The sequence below is a fragment of the Bombus huntii genome, chromosome 3 (assembly GCF_024542735.1).
Source record: "Bombus huntii isolate Logan2020A chromosome 3, iyBomHunt1.1, whole genome shotgun sequence".
Lineage (NCBI taxonomy): Eukaryota > Metazoa > Arthropoda > Insecta > Hymenoptera > Apidae > Bombus > Bombus huntii.
The window spans coordinates 18,424,350-18,442,355 of record NC_066240.1 but is presented as its reverse complement, the minus strand read 5'-3'; the positions used below and the strand labels follow the sequence as shown (position 1 = coordinate 18,442,355).

Below are 18,006 nucleotides of genomic sequence, written 5' to 3'. Positions count from 1 at the left end.
TTGTTTTATCGAAAAAAACCAGAAAATGAAAGAGTCACCAGTGCGAGTCGTTAATGCCATCATTATAGAATTTATTAGCAAGGAGATGGAAGGAAGAGAAACTTCTTAAACAGTTTTTAAATGAAAACAGAAGCTGCACGATACACGAGTAAATTTTCGGGATTTTAATCAGAGAGCCATTACTTTTGCTCGCTTATAGTTACTGTCAGATTTAATTATTCGATATTAAGGAGAAACACAAATTGATATATGCAATATGAATCCAAGTAAGGATCTCTAAATGGAGTTTGCAGACATTTTTTTCTTCTTTTGTAGCTTGACGATACGGTGAATCGAACTGTTGGATCGTTTCAAGTGCGAGGCGTCATTTGCGTCGTGTTTAACGACGCCTTCCAAAGCGTAGGAAAACATGATCCACGTCCTGTCTCTTAACGCCACTGTCCAGTAACGGGATGCTTTCGTGAAACCCTATAAATTATAATTTCATTACGAAATGTCCTTCTTTTTTCTTCTTCGTAATATAAGTTCAATCTCTACAGTTACGACATTGCGAATATTTTAAAACGAAGAAATACCTGATATATGATTATCCTTGTCATCGATATAGCTTTCCATCTCTGAACCAAGTTCGTATATCCTTGAAAGAGCGGCGCAAACCTTCCGGATCCTCGGTGGAAGATCATCCAAGAAGCCAGGATTACATTGGGTTGGTAAAGCTGCCAGGACATTGTTATAGGATATGGCCATGGTTGTCATTGAAAAGAGGATCACGATCGTTGAGCTCATCATCCTTTAAAAAAAGACATCGTGACACATTTTTCGTATAAGCGCTATTACATATATTGGAAGATTTCGACGGAGTCGTACGCGTATTTCGGACGAAGAAAGTTTCAAGGAGATTAAAAACAAAAGAAGGTGAATGAGCTCTCGCTGACAAGAGAATTAGCTCGTTACTTATGAATACGCGAGAATTAATTTTCCGATAAAGAGTACGCGGCTAACGGTTCAACGACGTATTTTTAACGCGGCTATCAACGTGGTCAACAACTATCGTACAACGGAAGAATCGGACCGAGCTGTTCTTCCTCAAAGTTAAACCATAAAACGTCACTGTTGTTCGCCAGATAAACGGTAATTTCAGATATTTTACTCTCTTGCTTTGCCGAGTGACGATCAAATTTGCGAATAAAATGATCCTGAGAAATAAAAGAATCGTCCGAACGTGCAAAATTATGCGAATACTATAAAACATGGAACAGGAAGATGGTTGAAAAAGGATCGCTTAATGTTTGTTTGGGACATGTATTGCGTTACACAAGACGGAATCGGAGTATCGAAGAAATAAAACACGCCGATTCCGATGTGATCTCCGAGGTGATCCGAGAGTCAGGAAATCGTATTACCAGTGCTACGTGACTGGAATGTTTAGTAGTTTTCAATTTATTCGAACTAAATATAAAACGAACACCACGGGAGTTAAATCGACGTGGAAGGAAACGGACAAACGAAACGCGCCTTTGTCGTAGTCGATGGCCAAGAAGCTCAAGAATGCCGGCTGCTATGTACGTACTTACATACCTGTGTACAACTTGTTGGCTGAAAGGTAAAGAGGGAAGAGAAAATTGTCTGTCGAAGAAGGATCGTACGAGAAACCCTTTGGTTGTTTTTCAGCAAATTTTTAAAGACGTTAAAGTACCAACAAATCGATTAACGCATACGTCGTACGTTTAAACGGAAGTATACAGCTCCTTGAGCGATTTTATCATGCGTTTGATTAATAGTAATGCTCGAAGCGTATTATCATTCAGATATTAATAGCGGACAGTTGCTATTGATATCCTTAGCAATGAGTCACTAGAGGTAACTACATACGCGGAATATATACTATTGTTCTGTATTTGTAAATAGATATCGATGACACTGAGAAATGTAAATGTAATTATCGCTTGATTGCAGTATATCGTATATCCATTGTGTTATCTATTCGCCGTATAGAAGTGTGTAAGAGAAGTTTCTCTTTGGGAATATCTCGCATCTTAAAAGCGAGTTGTTGCGACGCATGATACGGTGTATGTGCAACATTCTAAACGGTACTTTACCATGGTACGATTCGACGTACTCTTGGTTTTGTCGTCGAGCAGATTCAGCAAAGAAGGAGGAAAAGGATGCGCGCGACAGAATCTTCGGAATGAGATCAGCAATTGAATTTGAACGCTTTGTAGCTTTCTGCCATTCTGTTCGACCAGCTTAAAGCGTCGTGTTCTCGAGAGTTTCGCTGTATTCTAGCTCGACGGAATGTTCGAACGTTTTCCGCGTGTGCAATGCGACGCTGATACGAAAAATCAATTATTTACGATCGAATAAAACGAATACAATGGAACGAATAGTTATAGGTTTGCAGGAGTGAGAAAGCGGCGAAAAGAGGGGAAAGCGATAAATTAGCATTTTGGTTCGCATCTTGCGGCGTACAATTCGGTAAGAAAGGATCGACTCGTAAATAATTCGAACGCCTATCGATAGTTAATTAAGAGAATAGAATCAGTTGGAATTGCTTTGGTGACCTCGTGCTCTCCACCCCCTGCGGCGATCGAGAAATTATCTCTGTTTCCTTTTCTTTTTCCATCATCTTTCAGCCTCCACTAAACCCGTATCAAACTCGTTGATCGTAACATCCAAAAGGATTAATCGTTGGCCATAAAATGTTTGTAATACAGCGGCGATATTTTAGCGTGTTCGAAATATTTTAACGCGTTGGAGCGAAGCTTGTTTAACGAGAGAAGCGTAATTCTATAACGAAAGTAATTTCTGCCAACAGTGCAACCTTTACAAATTCCAATTCGAAGTTCCTTTCGCGTACCATAGGGCTTTCAAACTTTACGAATTTCATTTGTTTTATATAAAACAGTCGACCGGTAATTGCGTTACCAAAGTCTCCCCATCTCCTTTCGGCGACTGGAATCGCTTCCGGTTAATTTAATTTCGCTAAAAGGTAATTTACTAAGAGAGATACCGCGCAGCACGTATGATTTCGCAGGAAATTGGTCTTTTACAACATTTTCAAACGCCTGCGAGATACGCTCTTCCTGCCTCTTAAATATTCGAGACAGCTAGCACGGAATACGAAAGGACGAAAAGATGTACGTAAACGAACATAGTAGCACGAGTTTTACGCTTTTGAGTCGGAGCAAAACGCGCGTGATACGTGGAAACGTCCGACCCAAGCCGACGTTTACTACTTAACATCATAGTTCTCCTTTCCACGCTGATAAAACGAAGCGTCTTGTCCCTTTACGATAGTAAAACGCCACTTCTCGTTTCTCGGACGAGAAAAAAAAATGAATCGATCAAACGTATTCGTACGTCCATAATTCGTCCCAACTCGAACGAACAATAGATATCGTCGGAGAATCCGTTAACGCGCGGAAAAACGATGACGCGATAATCGTCCGTTTAAAAAAATAACGCCTGTAACGAGCGACAAACAGTTTTTGACTCTTCCTCCAATCGACCCATTTGCCACGATCTTTTTTCACGCCCTCGATTTCGATCCGATCCGAGTCTCGCGGCGAGCGCACGATTCTTCGCGCGTTGTTCTTTCTCCGACGAAGCTTAAAATTCGAGCCAGTTGCGAAAACAACGGGCGTTTATCTTCTAAACACTTTGGATCGAGCAATGATTAAATTTGCAAGCAGGGGATGTTAACAAAGGTTCATTGGAATTACTCGCCCGCGCTGTTTTAGGAAGACCTATGTAAATCTTGATGAACAGCTTGGGACACTCGGCGAGCTGTCCCTCGAGCTACCCTCGCGGCAGATCGATCAAGAAACCGAACAGATATCGCTCGCGGGAGATTTCAAGAGGAAATGAACGTCAGCTCTTAATCGAGTTTGTATCTGAAATATCGTCGCACTAGTTCACGGTCTTGTTCTATCGCGCGACGCGAAGAAGGGAGAAAAGCGAGGAAACGAATGGAAGCTCGAGGAAAACATTCGCAAAGAGCGTGGACCGTGAAATTTTCACGAAAAAGATTAGTGGCGCTGTCTTTAGATAGTCTCGTGGATAGGACAGAGGGAGAAACGTGTTAACGTAAACGTTGTACGATGTGCAGGATTAAAGGTAAACGTGGATTAAACGTAACAAAGTTTTGCACGCGAAACGTTCGTAAGGAACGTTTGAAAGTAAATAAGAGAGGAAAATTCTTGGAATCGAGATGGAGAAACAAAATACTCGATGGCTGGTCGTCCTTACGATAGACGCGAATAGGCTGTCCGGGATGTCAACTCAGCGCAGGCTATAACAAGGGAGCTTATGGTACCTCGTAGAAGATCAGGCAGCTCGAGTGAAACTTCTGTTTCAACCTCGTCCTTTTCTCGCAATTTCTTGTTATTATGTCGTGCGTGTTTCTTTTTCTTTTTCTTCTCTTTTGTAACATCTTGGAAACGTATCTTCGCGAGATTATATCTTGAATTATAAATACGATCGGTGTTGAATATCTTTTATCACGTGTTTTGTAATAATTTGCTTGGTAATAGCTTGGCAACTAATTAACCCAATATCGGGTCTAATCCCATACTGCCGGTCTTGGAGAATAAATGAAAACCGTGGCTACGGGATTAGAAAGATTTACGAAAGACTTTGGTGATATAATGTTTAATAAGGAATTACGGTTAAACCGCGTGACTCGGCAGTTTTAATCGTTGCGATCTAAAAGTTCGCGCCGGGTACGTCTATGGTGAAATTGAATTTTGAATTTCAATGGTAAATCGCATTGTAAAAGAGAAGGATTCGCGGAGAAGAATTTATAACTCACGCGCGATCGAAGTAATATGGTAAAAGCGTAATATGATTTATACGGTCACCGTTGAAAGAATTCCTATGTAGATGTCGAAGAATAACTCGACGATCGTAAAGGATGCGATCGCGTGGGAACGTCGAACGAGATTTATTCGGAAGGAAGGACGCGCGCAATTATATCCTATTCCCTATGGAACGCATTCAACTTTATAATCTGGAAAAAAGCTTGGAACGCACGCAACAACTTGTGTATCGCGAACAATCCGCATAATGGAATCGTTTGATTTTAGAAATTTCACTTTCTTTGTGTTTCGGTTACGATATTTTTCTACGATAATTTATATTTTTACCGTCAGACTAAATATCTTCGATAATTGCTCGTAGTACAGCCGCTCTGAAGAAGAAAAGTTCAACATCTTAAAAAATATCAAAATTCCTGTATCGTTCGTCGTTTCTTTCTTGCAACGAAAATTTGTAAAACAGAGGAACGTTTGTCGTATGTACGTACGTACGTACGTACACGAGGTAGTCGAGTGCGGAGAAAAGTATTTCAAAATAATAGTAAATAATCGGAGGTCGGAGGGTGGGCGAAGAATGTCGTGACAGCATGCATATATATTGGAATTTCTTTCGACCGACAAACGTTTCGCGGACGTACGTTATACCGTTGGTCCGCGTGTTTCACAAGGACAGGAAACGCTGCAAACTATCCCCTGGGACGGAATGTTCCACATTGTAGACCGAAATTAATGTTTGCGTTTGGAACAAGCTCGTTTCTTGCCCCGTCGCGTAAAAACGATGTTCGTGCGTGCAGGTGTGCGATCGATTGGAATTTTTCATTTGTACAAGGCACAGAAACGAGCGGGATGACGACGGTATCGACGTAATGGACGTGTTAAAACGTTCACCAAATAAGAGACAAAGTCGCGTAAAACGTTCGATAAAACCTCTCGTTAAAAACTGAATCAAAGTCTTAAAAAGAAGATTAATAAGCCGCTGGCTTGGAACTTGATTACAGGGGCTTAAGGAAAAACCCGATTCGTAACTTAATTTAAAAAATTGATTAAAAAGCCTAACGAGGGTTGGCAGGGACGCGAGGAATATTCTCGTGCAACAAGTAACGAGTCCCGGGAGTCATCAAAGTTTCAACTTTCCGTTACGTTTATGAATAAAACTCAGCCTCTTTCGAAAACCTCGCGTACCTGGCTACTCGACGACTCGTAATTTGCAAATTATTCGACGGGTTCGGATTTAACGTTCGCCGTTGCGATCTAACCGAAGGGAAACGCAACGGTACACCAGGTATCTGAGAGTGAGAATACCTGTTGCCTGTTCACGAACGCAGAGGTCCAAGGTAACGCACGAACGTCGAAGAAACTGCGACGTGGACGATCCTTGCGAATGCTGCTCGATTCACTGGACACTGGACGAACGGCGAATACGGGGACAGATGTGCGATATACGTCTGTGCTAAGATCCAAAGATACGATGATAGTGAGGAGATACGCGAGAGATCAGCCCTTAAATACGCGCCGTTTCCACGGCCATGCGCGTTTCAACGAAGAGTCAGGCGAAATCGCACGCATATTACACCCTCTCATCTCGTAGTTGACGTACATTTTCAATTTCCCCGTCGACACACTGAATAAAAATTTCATGAAAATGCCGGTGGTTACGTAACAGAGGGTGCCTTTTCTCTTATCCAACTGCCTTCGTTGCCGCACGTTTTCTTGCTTGAGCGCGTTGCCTGCAAACGAGATTTTTAACGGTCAAACAGTCGCTTCGAACGGCAAAACTCTCCGGACTAGAAAACTCTTATCAACTCTTGATTAGTTCTACCTGCACTTTTGCCGGTTCCTGTGGGTTTTCTTCGACGATATTCCTTCGACGTTGTTGGTCGAAGAACGTTCGTAGCCGCCACCGAATCTCCGTAGACGCGGACCATTTTTGCAAATTCTTACTTTATTTTTCTCGAATTCTTTCCTCGTCTGGTTGGTTTCCCTGGTTGTTTCTGCGTTTCCCGGACCCGTTGATAATTTATTACGTTCTCCAGGAAAACGGTTAATCGAGTTATCGACCGAGTAATGAATTTAACGACGCGATAAAAGTTATAGAAATTACAGAGCGATAAAACGATAGGAAGCCTTAACGAGACTTTATGAGACACCGCAGAATTTTAATATCGTCCCTTCTAAATTGCCTTTTCGTTTGTTTTCCAGCCGTCCGTCGAGAATATCGTTTTATTCGTTAAATACGAAAGAAACGCATTGGCAAGAGAAACGGTTTATTTCAATTTTTCGGCACGCACCCTCGGCACGTTAAATATCTTTCGTTGCGAAACTTGTATCTCGGACGTGGTCACCGAGTGTAATAACTTATATCTCTTTCTCTATTTTTGCCTGGGCTTTTTCTACGTGTTTCTCTCGTTTTTGGAAAACGAACCACGCCTCTTACTCGGTGCGTTTCTTCCAAATATCTCGCGTGCATATTACGAAACGAAAAAAACCGAAGAAAAATTGATATTAGAAGAAAGCCACGTAAAACCGAAAACAACGTAGAAACAAACGCGAATATCGATATCGTTAATACACACGATACGAGATACGTACGTTCAATCAAAGGAACAAACAAAAGATTTTCACGAAAAGCTAAATACGAATGAATTATCGATTGATCGCGCGTAATAAAATAGCCATAGGGGTAAATACGAGAGACTATGAGAGGTTGCTATATAAACTTAATAAGCGAGATCGTGCTCTATAACGTCTGAAATATTCGCAAGAAGATACAGATAAGAAAGAGAAACAAGGAAATACGAAACGCGCGAAGAAAGAAATGGAAACAACGGAGATGTCGATTTTCTCGTCGATCACAGTGTTTATATAGTTCTTTACATGCCAGAACGGATATTCTTTCACAATTTTCCGATGTGTTGGACGGTGAAGGTGGAATTCGAATCAAAGAACCGAGGGCCACCGAAGCAAAAAATACGAGATGAGATCCGTCCGCTTTCACTTTTTAGAGATCAAAGTTTACCGTGGAATCGAATCTTCGCTAAAACATCAAAATTACCGTTGATAATCGCGAAACGACGAGATATCGCGATAAGAATATGTGTACGGTTAGCAACGATAATCTACGTACGCTTCTTAACACGTAATATTAAATAAAAGACTTTACGCTGAGAACGTTCACACTGCGAATCTTTTCGACGCGTTAGGACGCCATATAATTTATTCGCTTTATTCGGAGGAAAAAAGTAAAACGGTTACACGTACCTGTTATATCTACGAGAAATTAAAAATGTAACAGACGTAATACCATGTTCGTACGTTTACGAACAATTAATTATATTCATAGGTTCTGCGTAAGTACCAATGATCGAGCCAAGTTTTTGTCGTTGAAAAGGTGAAAGGCATTATAATTTCTGATTTAATCGTATTTCTTTTAAATATCTCTTTAATATGCAAATATTGTTATAGAATATGGAGATAAAATGTGTCCGGCCGACTCTAGACATATGTACGTATACGTACATGTATATGTAGGTGCAGATTTAGGGGCACTTAAAAAATGCGAAAAAATGTAAGGTTTTAAAAAGATCGATTCGAGTAAAAGAACGGAGAAGATATTTTCGAATAGTAGCCGAAAATGTCGATATTATTAGATCGGAATAATATATACACGTACATGTATATGTAGGTGCAGATATAGGGACACGCGGGCGCGCGCACACACACAGGATTTAAAAAATGCGAAAAAATGTAAGGTTTTTAAAAGATCGATTCGAGTAAAAGAACGGAGAAGACATTTTCGAATAGTAGCCGAAAATGTCGATGTTATTAGATCGGAATAATATGTACACGTATATGTACGTACATGTATATGTAGGTGCAGATTTAGGGGCACTTAAAAAATGCGAAAAAATGTAAGGTTTTAAAAAGATTGATTCGAGTAAAAGAACGGAGAAGATATTTTCGAATAGTGGCCGAAAATGTCGATGTTATTAGATCGGAATAATATATACACGTACATGTATATGTAGATGCAGATATAGGGACACGCGGGCGCGCGCACACACACAGGATTTAAAAAATGCGAAAAAATGTAAGGTTTTAAAAAGATCGATTCGAGTAAAAGAACGGAGAAGACATTTTCGAATAGTAGCCGAAAATATCGACGTTATTAGGACGGAATAATAGATCGGTTGATTTGGTGAACGAGCTTCCTGTCTAAATTAAATGCAGCGACCCTCGGATCAAAATTCACCGGGGAAGTGGATTCAGAAAGTGAATAATACGAAATTCAATACAATAACGATCATCGTTAGTTTCAGCTCGTATATCGTCCGCGTGGCAACGCTCCGTGGTTCCTGCTCGAACTCGATCGCAATTTTCATCCAGTGTATTTATTATTTGTGTACCGTTCTAACACCAGGACCCTCCAGACAGTTCAAATTTAACCACCATGGTTTATCTTTGTAACAACGATCGGAAAGTTTAAGCGGAGATACCTTAAGTTCTTTCGTCCGCGAAAGATTTTACGAGAGATTAGGGTTCGATCCGCGAACAAAACCGACAATTCGATCAACGAAGTAACGTTAATTGGAAATTTCCATCTTGCTATCTCGATACCTTGACTTTAAACATTTTTATCGCTATTAGATAGTAGCCCATGACGAGTTTCCGAATTTCCCAAATATCGCAAGATTGATTTTACGAGTTCGTGGAACGGTGAAAGCGACCGATTCGTCTTTATCCCTCGATTTTTCGCCCCAAGTAGATATTTTCCCTTTTTTCGGTCGTTGCATTCGCGATAGCCGCAACGAAAGATAAAATAGAACGATAAAGGAAGAATGCCATTCGTTGAACGTAGGATAACAGAATTTACTTAATTGCACCAATTTTAACGTCATCGTCGGTTACGCGATTTGTCATGAATCCGACTTAAAAATCCCTGTCTCGACGTATTTTGCCACTGTTATTGCTATTGACGCATTATATCGCACATCGACGTTTATATAACGTTCGACGTTCTATCACGGACGCGTCTCGACACAAAGTAAGAAATATTATCACGTTATTGTTTATCGCTTTCTCGAAATATGCCAAACCTTTAGCTGAAATTCATTATATACGTATACCGGAGCGAGAAACTAACAAGAACCTTATTTTCCACTGATCCACGATTCGACAGAGACCTATCAAAATCCAAGGGTGGAGGATTCTATGATCGGACAACGTATTGGTGTTGCCGTGATATAGCCGACCTCTTGTCGCTGTAATATTTGCCGGAGAAAAATCGCACGAAACCCGTGTTTACCCATTTACTGCCATAATCGTATTTTACGTGTGATAATCAGGCTATCAGGCGGCGGTGATTTAACGTGATTTGCAGCATATCGTTCAACGATCCGATAGATCGTAAATCTATCAGGCTGAATCGTGGTGGGACTTAGCCTCCGAGTAGATAGAAAAGCGTCGCACCTTTTAATTCGATTCTTCGTTCCTCGATGTCTCACGGTCGGATCTCGAGCGAGATGAGTTTCCAATCGTTGATCGCCAATTCGAAAGATCTACAAAACAGCGATGGATCAGGTAAACGTCTCTTTTTCTAGCGTTTCGATCGAACGGTAATCATTCGATAGAAGAATAATATTTGAGTTAACAATTTCGATTTAAAGAAATTTGTAAAGAGTCGCGCGACGAATCTCCGACAAAGAGGAGACTAGAGAAAGAGAAAGCGGAGAAGGAGAAGGAACGTTTCTCTCGTCGAAAGCTCGCTATCCAAAGCCAAACTAATTTTCTTCGGAAACTCGCTGTTTTTTCTAATAACTGACGCGCGTATTTGCCACGCGTTTTATCCGTAATTAGATTTCTCCGTGTTGGAACATTTTCGCTTACCGGTGCGATTAACGTCGACGCGGTAGGTGTAAGAGTTTCCGTTCCGCGCAACGTCGAAATTTCATTGTTAAGGAAGTCCACGGATAATACCCATTACTTTAATCAAATTATCCGACGCAGCTGCTATTTTCCAGATGCATTCGGAGCTACTAAACGTTGACGTATAATTAAATGCACGGTGCGGCAGATAGCGACAGGGGACGAAGGGAGGGCAGAGAATTTCCATACGAAGGGCACTGTAAACGAAATTATAAAGCAGCTAGCGCGAAATTTCGTTCCGAATCCGATACTTTTTTCGTATGTAGAACGAACGAATTTTGCGAAAAACGTATTCGTTGACGGTGGTTAGCGCGAAACAGCTGACATAAGAGAAGTTCGAACCGAATATTTACGGTTGTACGTGGACGCGATGGTGTCCATATACTCACCTACGCTATTTCATTTAGAATTTCGTAAGCCGTAGAGTTCGGTGCGAAGAAACTATATCGAATTTATCGAGCGAATAACGAGGCAAATCGAGCTCGTGTCGTCGAACGATATTCGGAATAGCGAAAGCTTGGCGTTGCTAGATGGTCTGCTCGATCTCCGAATCTCCATCCCACGGAGAATCCTTGGATCGAAGACGCGAAAAACACGCGGTCGATTCCTACAACAGGAACGCAACGACGACAACAACGTACTACGCGCTACGGTTTCAAGAAGCGAACACTTACACGTACAGAACGGTAAAGTAATAGAGAAAATACGAAGATCGTACGCTTACTGGAACTCGAATAAAGCGTTAAAGAGAAGGAGGACATTTTTTACGGCTACGTACGTACGTGTTCGTCGAAATACTCGCTTTATCACGCGATGCTTTCGAATAAGACGAGTTGCTTTCGCTATACTTTAACGTAGAGTTCAGACGTACCGCATGTACGATAAATATACAGCTTGTGAAATTCTAAATTAGCCAGCGTACGTATATATAGGTACAACCGCCACGTATATTCACTTTGCTTTTTGGAACGGTCAAGTCGAACGGACATCGACCGTCGAGAACGGAATAAATTTTCCAGCTTTCGCCTACTCGAACGTTTCACGCTTTCGATTACTAAATCGTTTCTCTTTCGATTATGTCGTATTCTTCTATCTATACGCATTTGCACCGTATCCGGCGAAATAAAAATTTCCTCGAACGATGTTTACCCGATCGTGTTTGGTATAAACGCGTCTCGTAAAATTATGAAGAAGCTGTCTGAGAAAGAGGAACGCGTGTAAAACGGAGGGAAGCTGGGGTATCGCGCTATTGGCAAGCTGAAGGTAAAATTTCGATTATCTTAAGCAGCGTAAACAACGATACGTTAAGACTGTTTTCACACGACGTTCGTAATTCACACGATACACACGGAAGTAGACACGCACACACGCGAGGGACGTGTTAAAGGGGCGCGGGCAGCATAGGAAATTACTATGAACTTGGTACCGACAACTTGCGATGAATTATTCATCGGCGGAGGTAAAAAATATCAGTAAGACAGCGATACCAACACGCGACCTTTAAATATTCATGAAACGCGACCATATAACGCAGATTACAGAAGTCAACGTTATCCTTAACACGTTGCGATACGATCTCGAAATTTGCGGAAGTCGGACGTTAGATGTTCTCGAATCGGAATCGCGATTACATTTTTGAACATATCCCTTCGTAAGAAAATGATTGCCAAGCTCACGGGATCTCGACTTCCATCTGCCCCACTCGACTTTACGTCCATTTAATTCCTAAGAGATTTATTCCAATCTTCGAGAACGTATCGTACATGGGCACGACGCGTGCTCGATTTTAGCATTAAATCGCAGTTTGAATTTTCATTTAGCGATCGATCAATACCACGATTCTCTCCCTGTCTGTGATATTTATCGGTCAATCGTTAAACGAGCAGATTATTTTTTTCTTTTTTTTTTTTTTTTCGTAAATGATCCGATATAACGATCGACATTTATCGTACGTATTCGACAGCGTGTATGCGACAGAGAACGTTAATCGATAGGATGGAAGAGCGTGGATAAAAAAAAATAATACGATTTATCGATAGTTCGTTCTTTCGGAATCGTTGGATCGCGTCGCTTTCTTATCGAAGAAAATAGCTCGCGAGAAAAGATTTTCCCCTCGAAATCGTGTAACGCTTCTGTTCGTGTAGATTACATCGTCAATCCCCATCACATTCCCTGTCCGAGGTACGACGAAGCTTACAAGGAATCCTTGGAGAATCCTGAACGTTTTTGGGGAGAAGTGGCGCGGTGCATAGATTGGAGCAAACCTTGGGACAAGGTGCTGGATAACTCTAAACAACCGTTTACGAAATGGTAAAAGCTGCTTGTCCGTGATCTCGCATGCTCCGCTTGGATCGTCGTTTAAATAAAAATATGTTCGTTCGGCAGGTTCGTAGGCGGAGAATTGAACGCCTGTTACAATGCGGTGGATCGACACGTTCTCGCTGGAAATGGGGACAAAGTGGCATTGATTCACGACAGTCCTCAAATATCGACGATTCGCAAAGTAACGTACAACGAGCTTTTGGACAAAACGTCCCTGTTGGCTGGAGCGCTGGCCGATATGGGCGTGGGCGAGGGCGACGCGGTCATCATCTACATGCCCTTGATTCCCGAAACTATAATAGCGATTTTGGCGACTACGCGACTCGGCGCGGTTCACTCCGTCGTATTTGGCGGTAAAACTATTTCCAGATTTTCTAAAAGTAACGGTCTGTACGATCGAGCGTCGCACCCGCGGAATACACCGACTCGTACTACTTGCGTTCGCGCTTAGAACCGATCATCGTTCCATCTACGTACACTTCTCGTAGGAGAACGAAACTGTTTCCCTGATATTCGTAATATCGCGAACGATCGAAGGAGATCGTAACGTCGAACGATTCAAAGGACAACTAACGAACAAGTGTATCTCGTTATCGTGTGTTTTTAGGATTCGCGGCGAACGAATTGGCCGTCAGAATAAATCACGCGAAGCCAAAGGTGGTGATCGCGGCCAGCTGTGGCCTGGAACCGTCGAAAATCGTCAAGTACGCTCGTTTACGTTCTCTGAAATGACAACGCTTCGGCAAAATTCGCCATAGAAATACGCGTCTAAATAGAGAAATTCGCTTTACGCGCAGATACACCGACATGTTAAACAGCGCTATGAAGATTATCTCGGTGAAGAGGCCACGATGCATCGTATTTCAAAGAAGAAACATCTGGCAGAGTGCTCTTTCGGAGGATCAGTACGATTGGGACGACGTGATGGATAGATCGAAACCTCGTGCGTGTCAGCCTGTCGAGGCAAACGCGCCATTGTACATTCTGTACACCTCGGGAACAACAGGTAACGTACCTTCTTCTGGTAGTAATAGTAGCTGTACTACGTACTTTGAATAGAAATATCATAAAAATATTCTCAACTTGCGATCAGCTGTTTCCATCTTGTCGAGCGAGCATTTACTTGGAGCGAGAAAGCAAAATCGATCGATCGTCTCTCGTACGACTCTCTTCGTACGCGTTATATCGAAATATTTGTTCGGTCGTTCCGAATTGCTTTCGCGGTATTGTTCCGTCGAAACTCGTTAATTTCTAACTTTGAATCGTACGATGCGAATTTCATTTGCCGCGAAACTTGCTACGCATAAAAATTCATATTATGCGTAGCAAAGTCGTTAAACGGTCAAATGAGCCGGCGTCACGTACTTTTAATTAGATGCGCGATAGGTGCGCGTTTCGGAGGAAACGTTGCCCTTGAACGAAGCGTGTAAAGGATTTATCGGGAAAGCACGTGCGATAGAAACGATGGAATTCGTTTCACCGTGAATATCGCACGAAGAAAATCAAACTGTTTCGCTAAAGGTCAACCGAAAGGGATTTTGAGATCGGTCGGTGGCCATTTGGTTGCCGTTTGTTGGACGATGAAAACAGTTTATGGTATGGACAAGGATTCCGTTTGGTGGGTAGCCTCGGATATGGGATGGGTGGTCGGACATTCTTACATCTGTTACGGACCTCTGCTCTATGGTGCCACCAGCGTGATGTACGAGGGAAAACCCGATAGGACACCGGATGCAGCGCAATACTTTAGGTTTGAACATTTAACGTGCATCTTATTCCGTGTTAATCCTCTGCACTGCGAATTTTATTTCAATTTCGTTACCAGCAGCTGCCAACGCTTTCGAGCGTTTTATCTGAAATTTACTTGAACTGAGAAATAAGACAATTTAAATAAACAAAGGACGAAAGAAATTCGCGTAAATACTAGTTTTATCCACACTATTGTCGTATCTTGTGATTTCTCGGCGTACGATATATCTTGAAATAATTTCCAGGACACGATCCTGGGCTTTTCTTTCGAGCGTTTCGAAAAGAAAAGGACTCGACAAACGAGCTGCCGAGATAGAAACCGACGTCGAGTCGCACTCGACGTAGCAGTGCAAAGGGTTAAAATACAACGATATTATAAATCCAACTATCGATCGTCAATTTCGTCTTTCAATTACAACCCGGTTATTAGCCTATTAATCGCCGTTTAACGCGATTGCTTCCATGTTTCGCCTATCTCGCGTGAACCGGTCCAACAGAGTAGCCGTTGTTTTACAGGGTGATCGATCAGCACCGTGTGAACGCATTGTTTTGCGTGCCCACTGCGCTGCGCGTTATAAGACGCGTCGATCCGGATCTGTTGCTGGGTCGAAAATATTCCATGCAGTGGTACGTATTTTTACAAAGTGGCGTATAGTCGATATATAGTCTCGGTGAAGCAGGCGTTCGCATTTTGTAGTTTGAAGACCGTATTCGTTGCTGGAGAATTCTGCGACTACAAGACGAAAACGTGGGCAGAGAAAGCGTTCAAGGTACCGATTCTCAACAATTGGTGGCAATCGGAAACTGGACACCCTATTACGGCATTGTGTCTCGATTACGGGCACAATCCTGGTTTACCGAAATATAGTACCGGTCTTCCGATTCCCGGCTATCATAGTAAGTCTCGTGCTACGTACGTGCTTTAAAGCGGAGTAACGTTTCTAAGATTGGACCGAACGATTCGAGTTTCTCGAAAAGTCGCAATGATAACTTTACTGGACGATAAACAAAGGTGGAAATGAATGGTGCAAAAATGGCACTTTACTCGTCCGAGACACTTGGTCCGATTGGACAGATAGATTCAAAATGAAATTCATTAAGCCATGATTTTGTTAAACAGATGGACATATTTAATTTGCCTAATTGCTTATATATACAGGGTGGTTGGTAACTGGTGGTACAAGCGGAAAGGGTGTGATTCTACGCGAAAAAAGAAGTCGAAAATATGGAATAAAAATGTTTCGTTCTAGGCTTTGTTTATCGCGTCTCGTTATAACGGATCTCACTGTAGATTTCTAAAAAAATTAAAAAAAAAAAAATTTTTTTATTCTATATTTTCGACTTCTTTTTTCGCGTAGAATCACCTCCTTTCCGCTTGTACCACCCTATTACCAACCACCCTGTATATTATTAATAATTTTGAAATTAATCTAAATCTTTAAAATTCTTTGATATTAGATTATCAAATATTTATTAATAAAAATTATTCCTAAATCAACATTATTTATAGATCGATAAAAAATTATATATTTAAATCCGATAAATTTTTCATATATTATAATTATTTATTTCACAAAAACATGTTTGTATGTTTAACCTTTAAAAAAGTTATTCCGTTTTAACGAATATTGTGCGAATACGAGTAAAATTTCTTTCTACTACCTAGTCGACATACTACGAGAAAACAGCAGCGAGGCGGAAGCGCGTGAATTAGGTAGAATCGCCATAAAATTACCATTACCGCCCGGCTGCATATCCACGCTCTACCAAGACGACGACAGATTCGAGGAAATATATTTTTCCACGTATCCAGTGAGTCTTATTCTTGATACCAACAACTCGTCGCTTTTACCTTACGATCGCATTACGAAACGTACACGTACGTACGACGACGACGACGTTTTACAAGGATTTAATGATTTAACCGATCGAATACAGGGTTACTACGACACCATGGACGTTGGCTATAAAGACGAATTCGGCTACGTTTATGTGATGGCACGCGACGATGACGTTATCAACGTTGCCGGCCACAGATTATCCACCTCCGCCCTCGAGGACGTCGTGTTGGCTCATCCAGATATCGTAGACGCGGCTGTAGTCGGCGTTCCAGATCCGACCAAAGGAGAAATACCTTTGTGTCTTTATATAATGAAAGAAGGTGAAGATTTTGGCTTAGAAAAATGTGTATATCGAGGGAATATACCTTGTTGATAATACCACGTATCTGTCTCTGCAGAAGCGATGAGAAACGAAAAACAGATTAACGAGGAATTGGTGGCGCGAGTAAGAAACTTGATCGGTCCCATAGCATCTTTTAAAACAGCTGCAGCCGTGAGAGCGTTACCTCGAACACGTTCGGGAAAATTGATTCGTAAATCTATCGCTAATTTAGCTCGATCGAAGCTGGTAAAGGTAAATCGATCGTTTAACGAAATTGGCGATAAGCGAACGACTTTGTCGGTTCGAATAATGAAATTGGATTTGCATACGAGATAAGAATACATTATTTATTCATTCGTTAATCGTCGATGTAAAATATTTGTTCTTTTATTTGTAGATTTCAAGTACAGTGGAAGATGCATCGGTATACGTCGAAATCAAGGAAGTACTTCGGAAACTCGGTTACGCTAAATTAGCACCGGATCCTCAATAATAAGTGTAATTAAGCTTTTACCATTTTTATTATAAATGTTTCAATAATCATATATAAAATGTAATAAACCTACGTATGGCATATAGTTGACACGCATAGAAGAGCGTCTTGACAAAATCACACGTGGAAAAACTCGATTTGATAATTACTTTAGTCGATTGCACTAAAATTGTCGAGTTCGCCATAACAGTAAATAAACTCGAAATTTCAGCAACTTGTGTAATCTGCATCGCCGTTAGGCCTTTGCTGTAATTATATAATTTACTTGGACAACGAATGTAATATACTTTAAATTATAAAAAATCATACGGGAACAGATATTTCGTATGATAGAAAAAGAAAACTATTTCTATTAAATATATCACCGCCTTCCTTTCACCGTAATATGTTTCATGCTGTCGCTTCTACTTTGTATTACTGAAATTATGGTGAGTAAGAAAAAAAAAAAAAGAAAAGAAAAATTACATCAGCATTTTTTTAATGTATCGATCGTAATAATATTAACAATTTAAAAAAATATAACAACCATAAAACACAAACTTT

General features: G+C 41.2%; 2 protein-coding genes across 2 annotated transcripts; one reads left to right on the top strand and one right to left on the bottom strand.

Annotated features, from left to right (window-relative positions):
- Positions 1 to 183: 183 nt before the first annotated feature.
- LOC126864133 (myosuppressin) lies at positions 184 to 6,298 on the bottom strand. Its single transcript, XM_050615128.1, has 3 exons — positions 6,117 to 6,298; positions 576 to 790; positions 184 to 468 (listed from the first exon to the last, which is right to left on the bottom strand). The coding sequence occupies exons 2-3, from the start codon at positions 787 to 789 to the stop codon at positions 380 to 382; spliced, it is 303 nt and encodes a 100-aa protein (XP_050471085.1). The 5' UTR covers position 790; positions 6,117 to 6,298; the 3' UTR covers positions 184 to 379.
- A 3,971-nt stretch (positions 6,299 to 10,269) lies between these two features.
- On the top strand, positions 10,270 to 17,924 carry LOC126863959 (acyl-CoA synthetase short-chain family member 3, mitochondrial). Its single transcript, XM_050614754.1, has 12 exons — positions 10,270 to 10,391; positions 12,881 to 13,046; positions 13,122 to 13,411; positions 13,666 to 13,762; positions 13,856 to 14,064; positions 14,580 to 14,808; positions 15,324 to 15,434; positions 15,505 to 15,704; positions 16,474 to 16,619; positions 16,746 to 16,968; positions 17,047 to 17,222; positions 17,368 to 17,924. Exons 1-12 carry the CDS (start codon positions 10,307 to 10,309, stop codon positions 17,461 to 17,463), a joined length of 2,028 nt encoding a protein of 675 aa, XP_050470711.1. The 5' UTR covers positions 10,270 to 10,306; the 3' UTR covers positions 17,464 to 17,924.
- Positions 17,925 to 18,006: the final 82 nt, after the last annotated feature.

Bases quoted from the DNA above. Each gene is read 5' to 3' on its own strand.
- LOC126864133 (XM_050615128.1), bottom strand. From the start codon at position 789: ATGATGAGCTCAACGATCGTGATCCTCTTTTCAATGACAACCATGGCC. The intron at 469-575 runs GTATTTCTTCGT...TATAATTTATAG, and splicing joins CAAGGATAATCATATATCAG to GGTTTCACGAAAGCATCCCG.
- LOC126863959 (XM_050614754.1), top strand. From the start codon at position 10,307: ATGTCTCACGGTCGGATCTCGAGCGAGATGAGTTTCCAATCGTTGATC. The intron at 10,392-12,880 runs GTAAACGTCTCT...CTGTTCGTGTAG, and splicing joins ACAAAACAGCGATGGATCAG to ATTACATCGTCAATCCCCAT. The intron at 14,809-15,323 runs GTTTGAACATTT...GTTGTTTTACAG, and splicing joins GATGCAGCGCAATACTTTAG to GGTGATCGATCAGCACCGTG.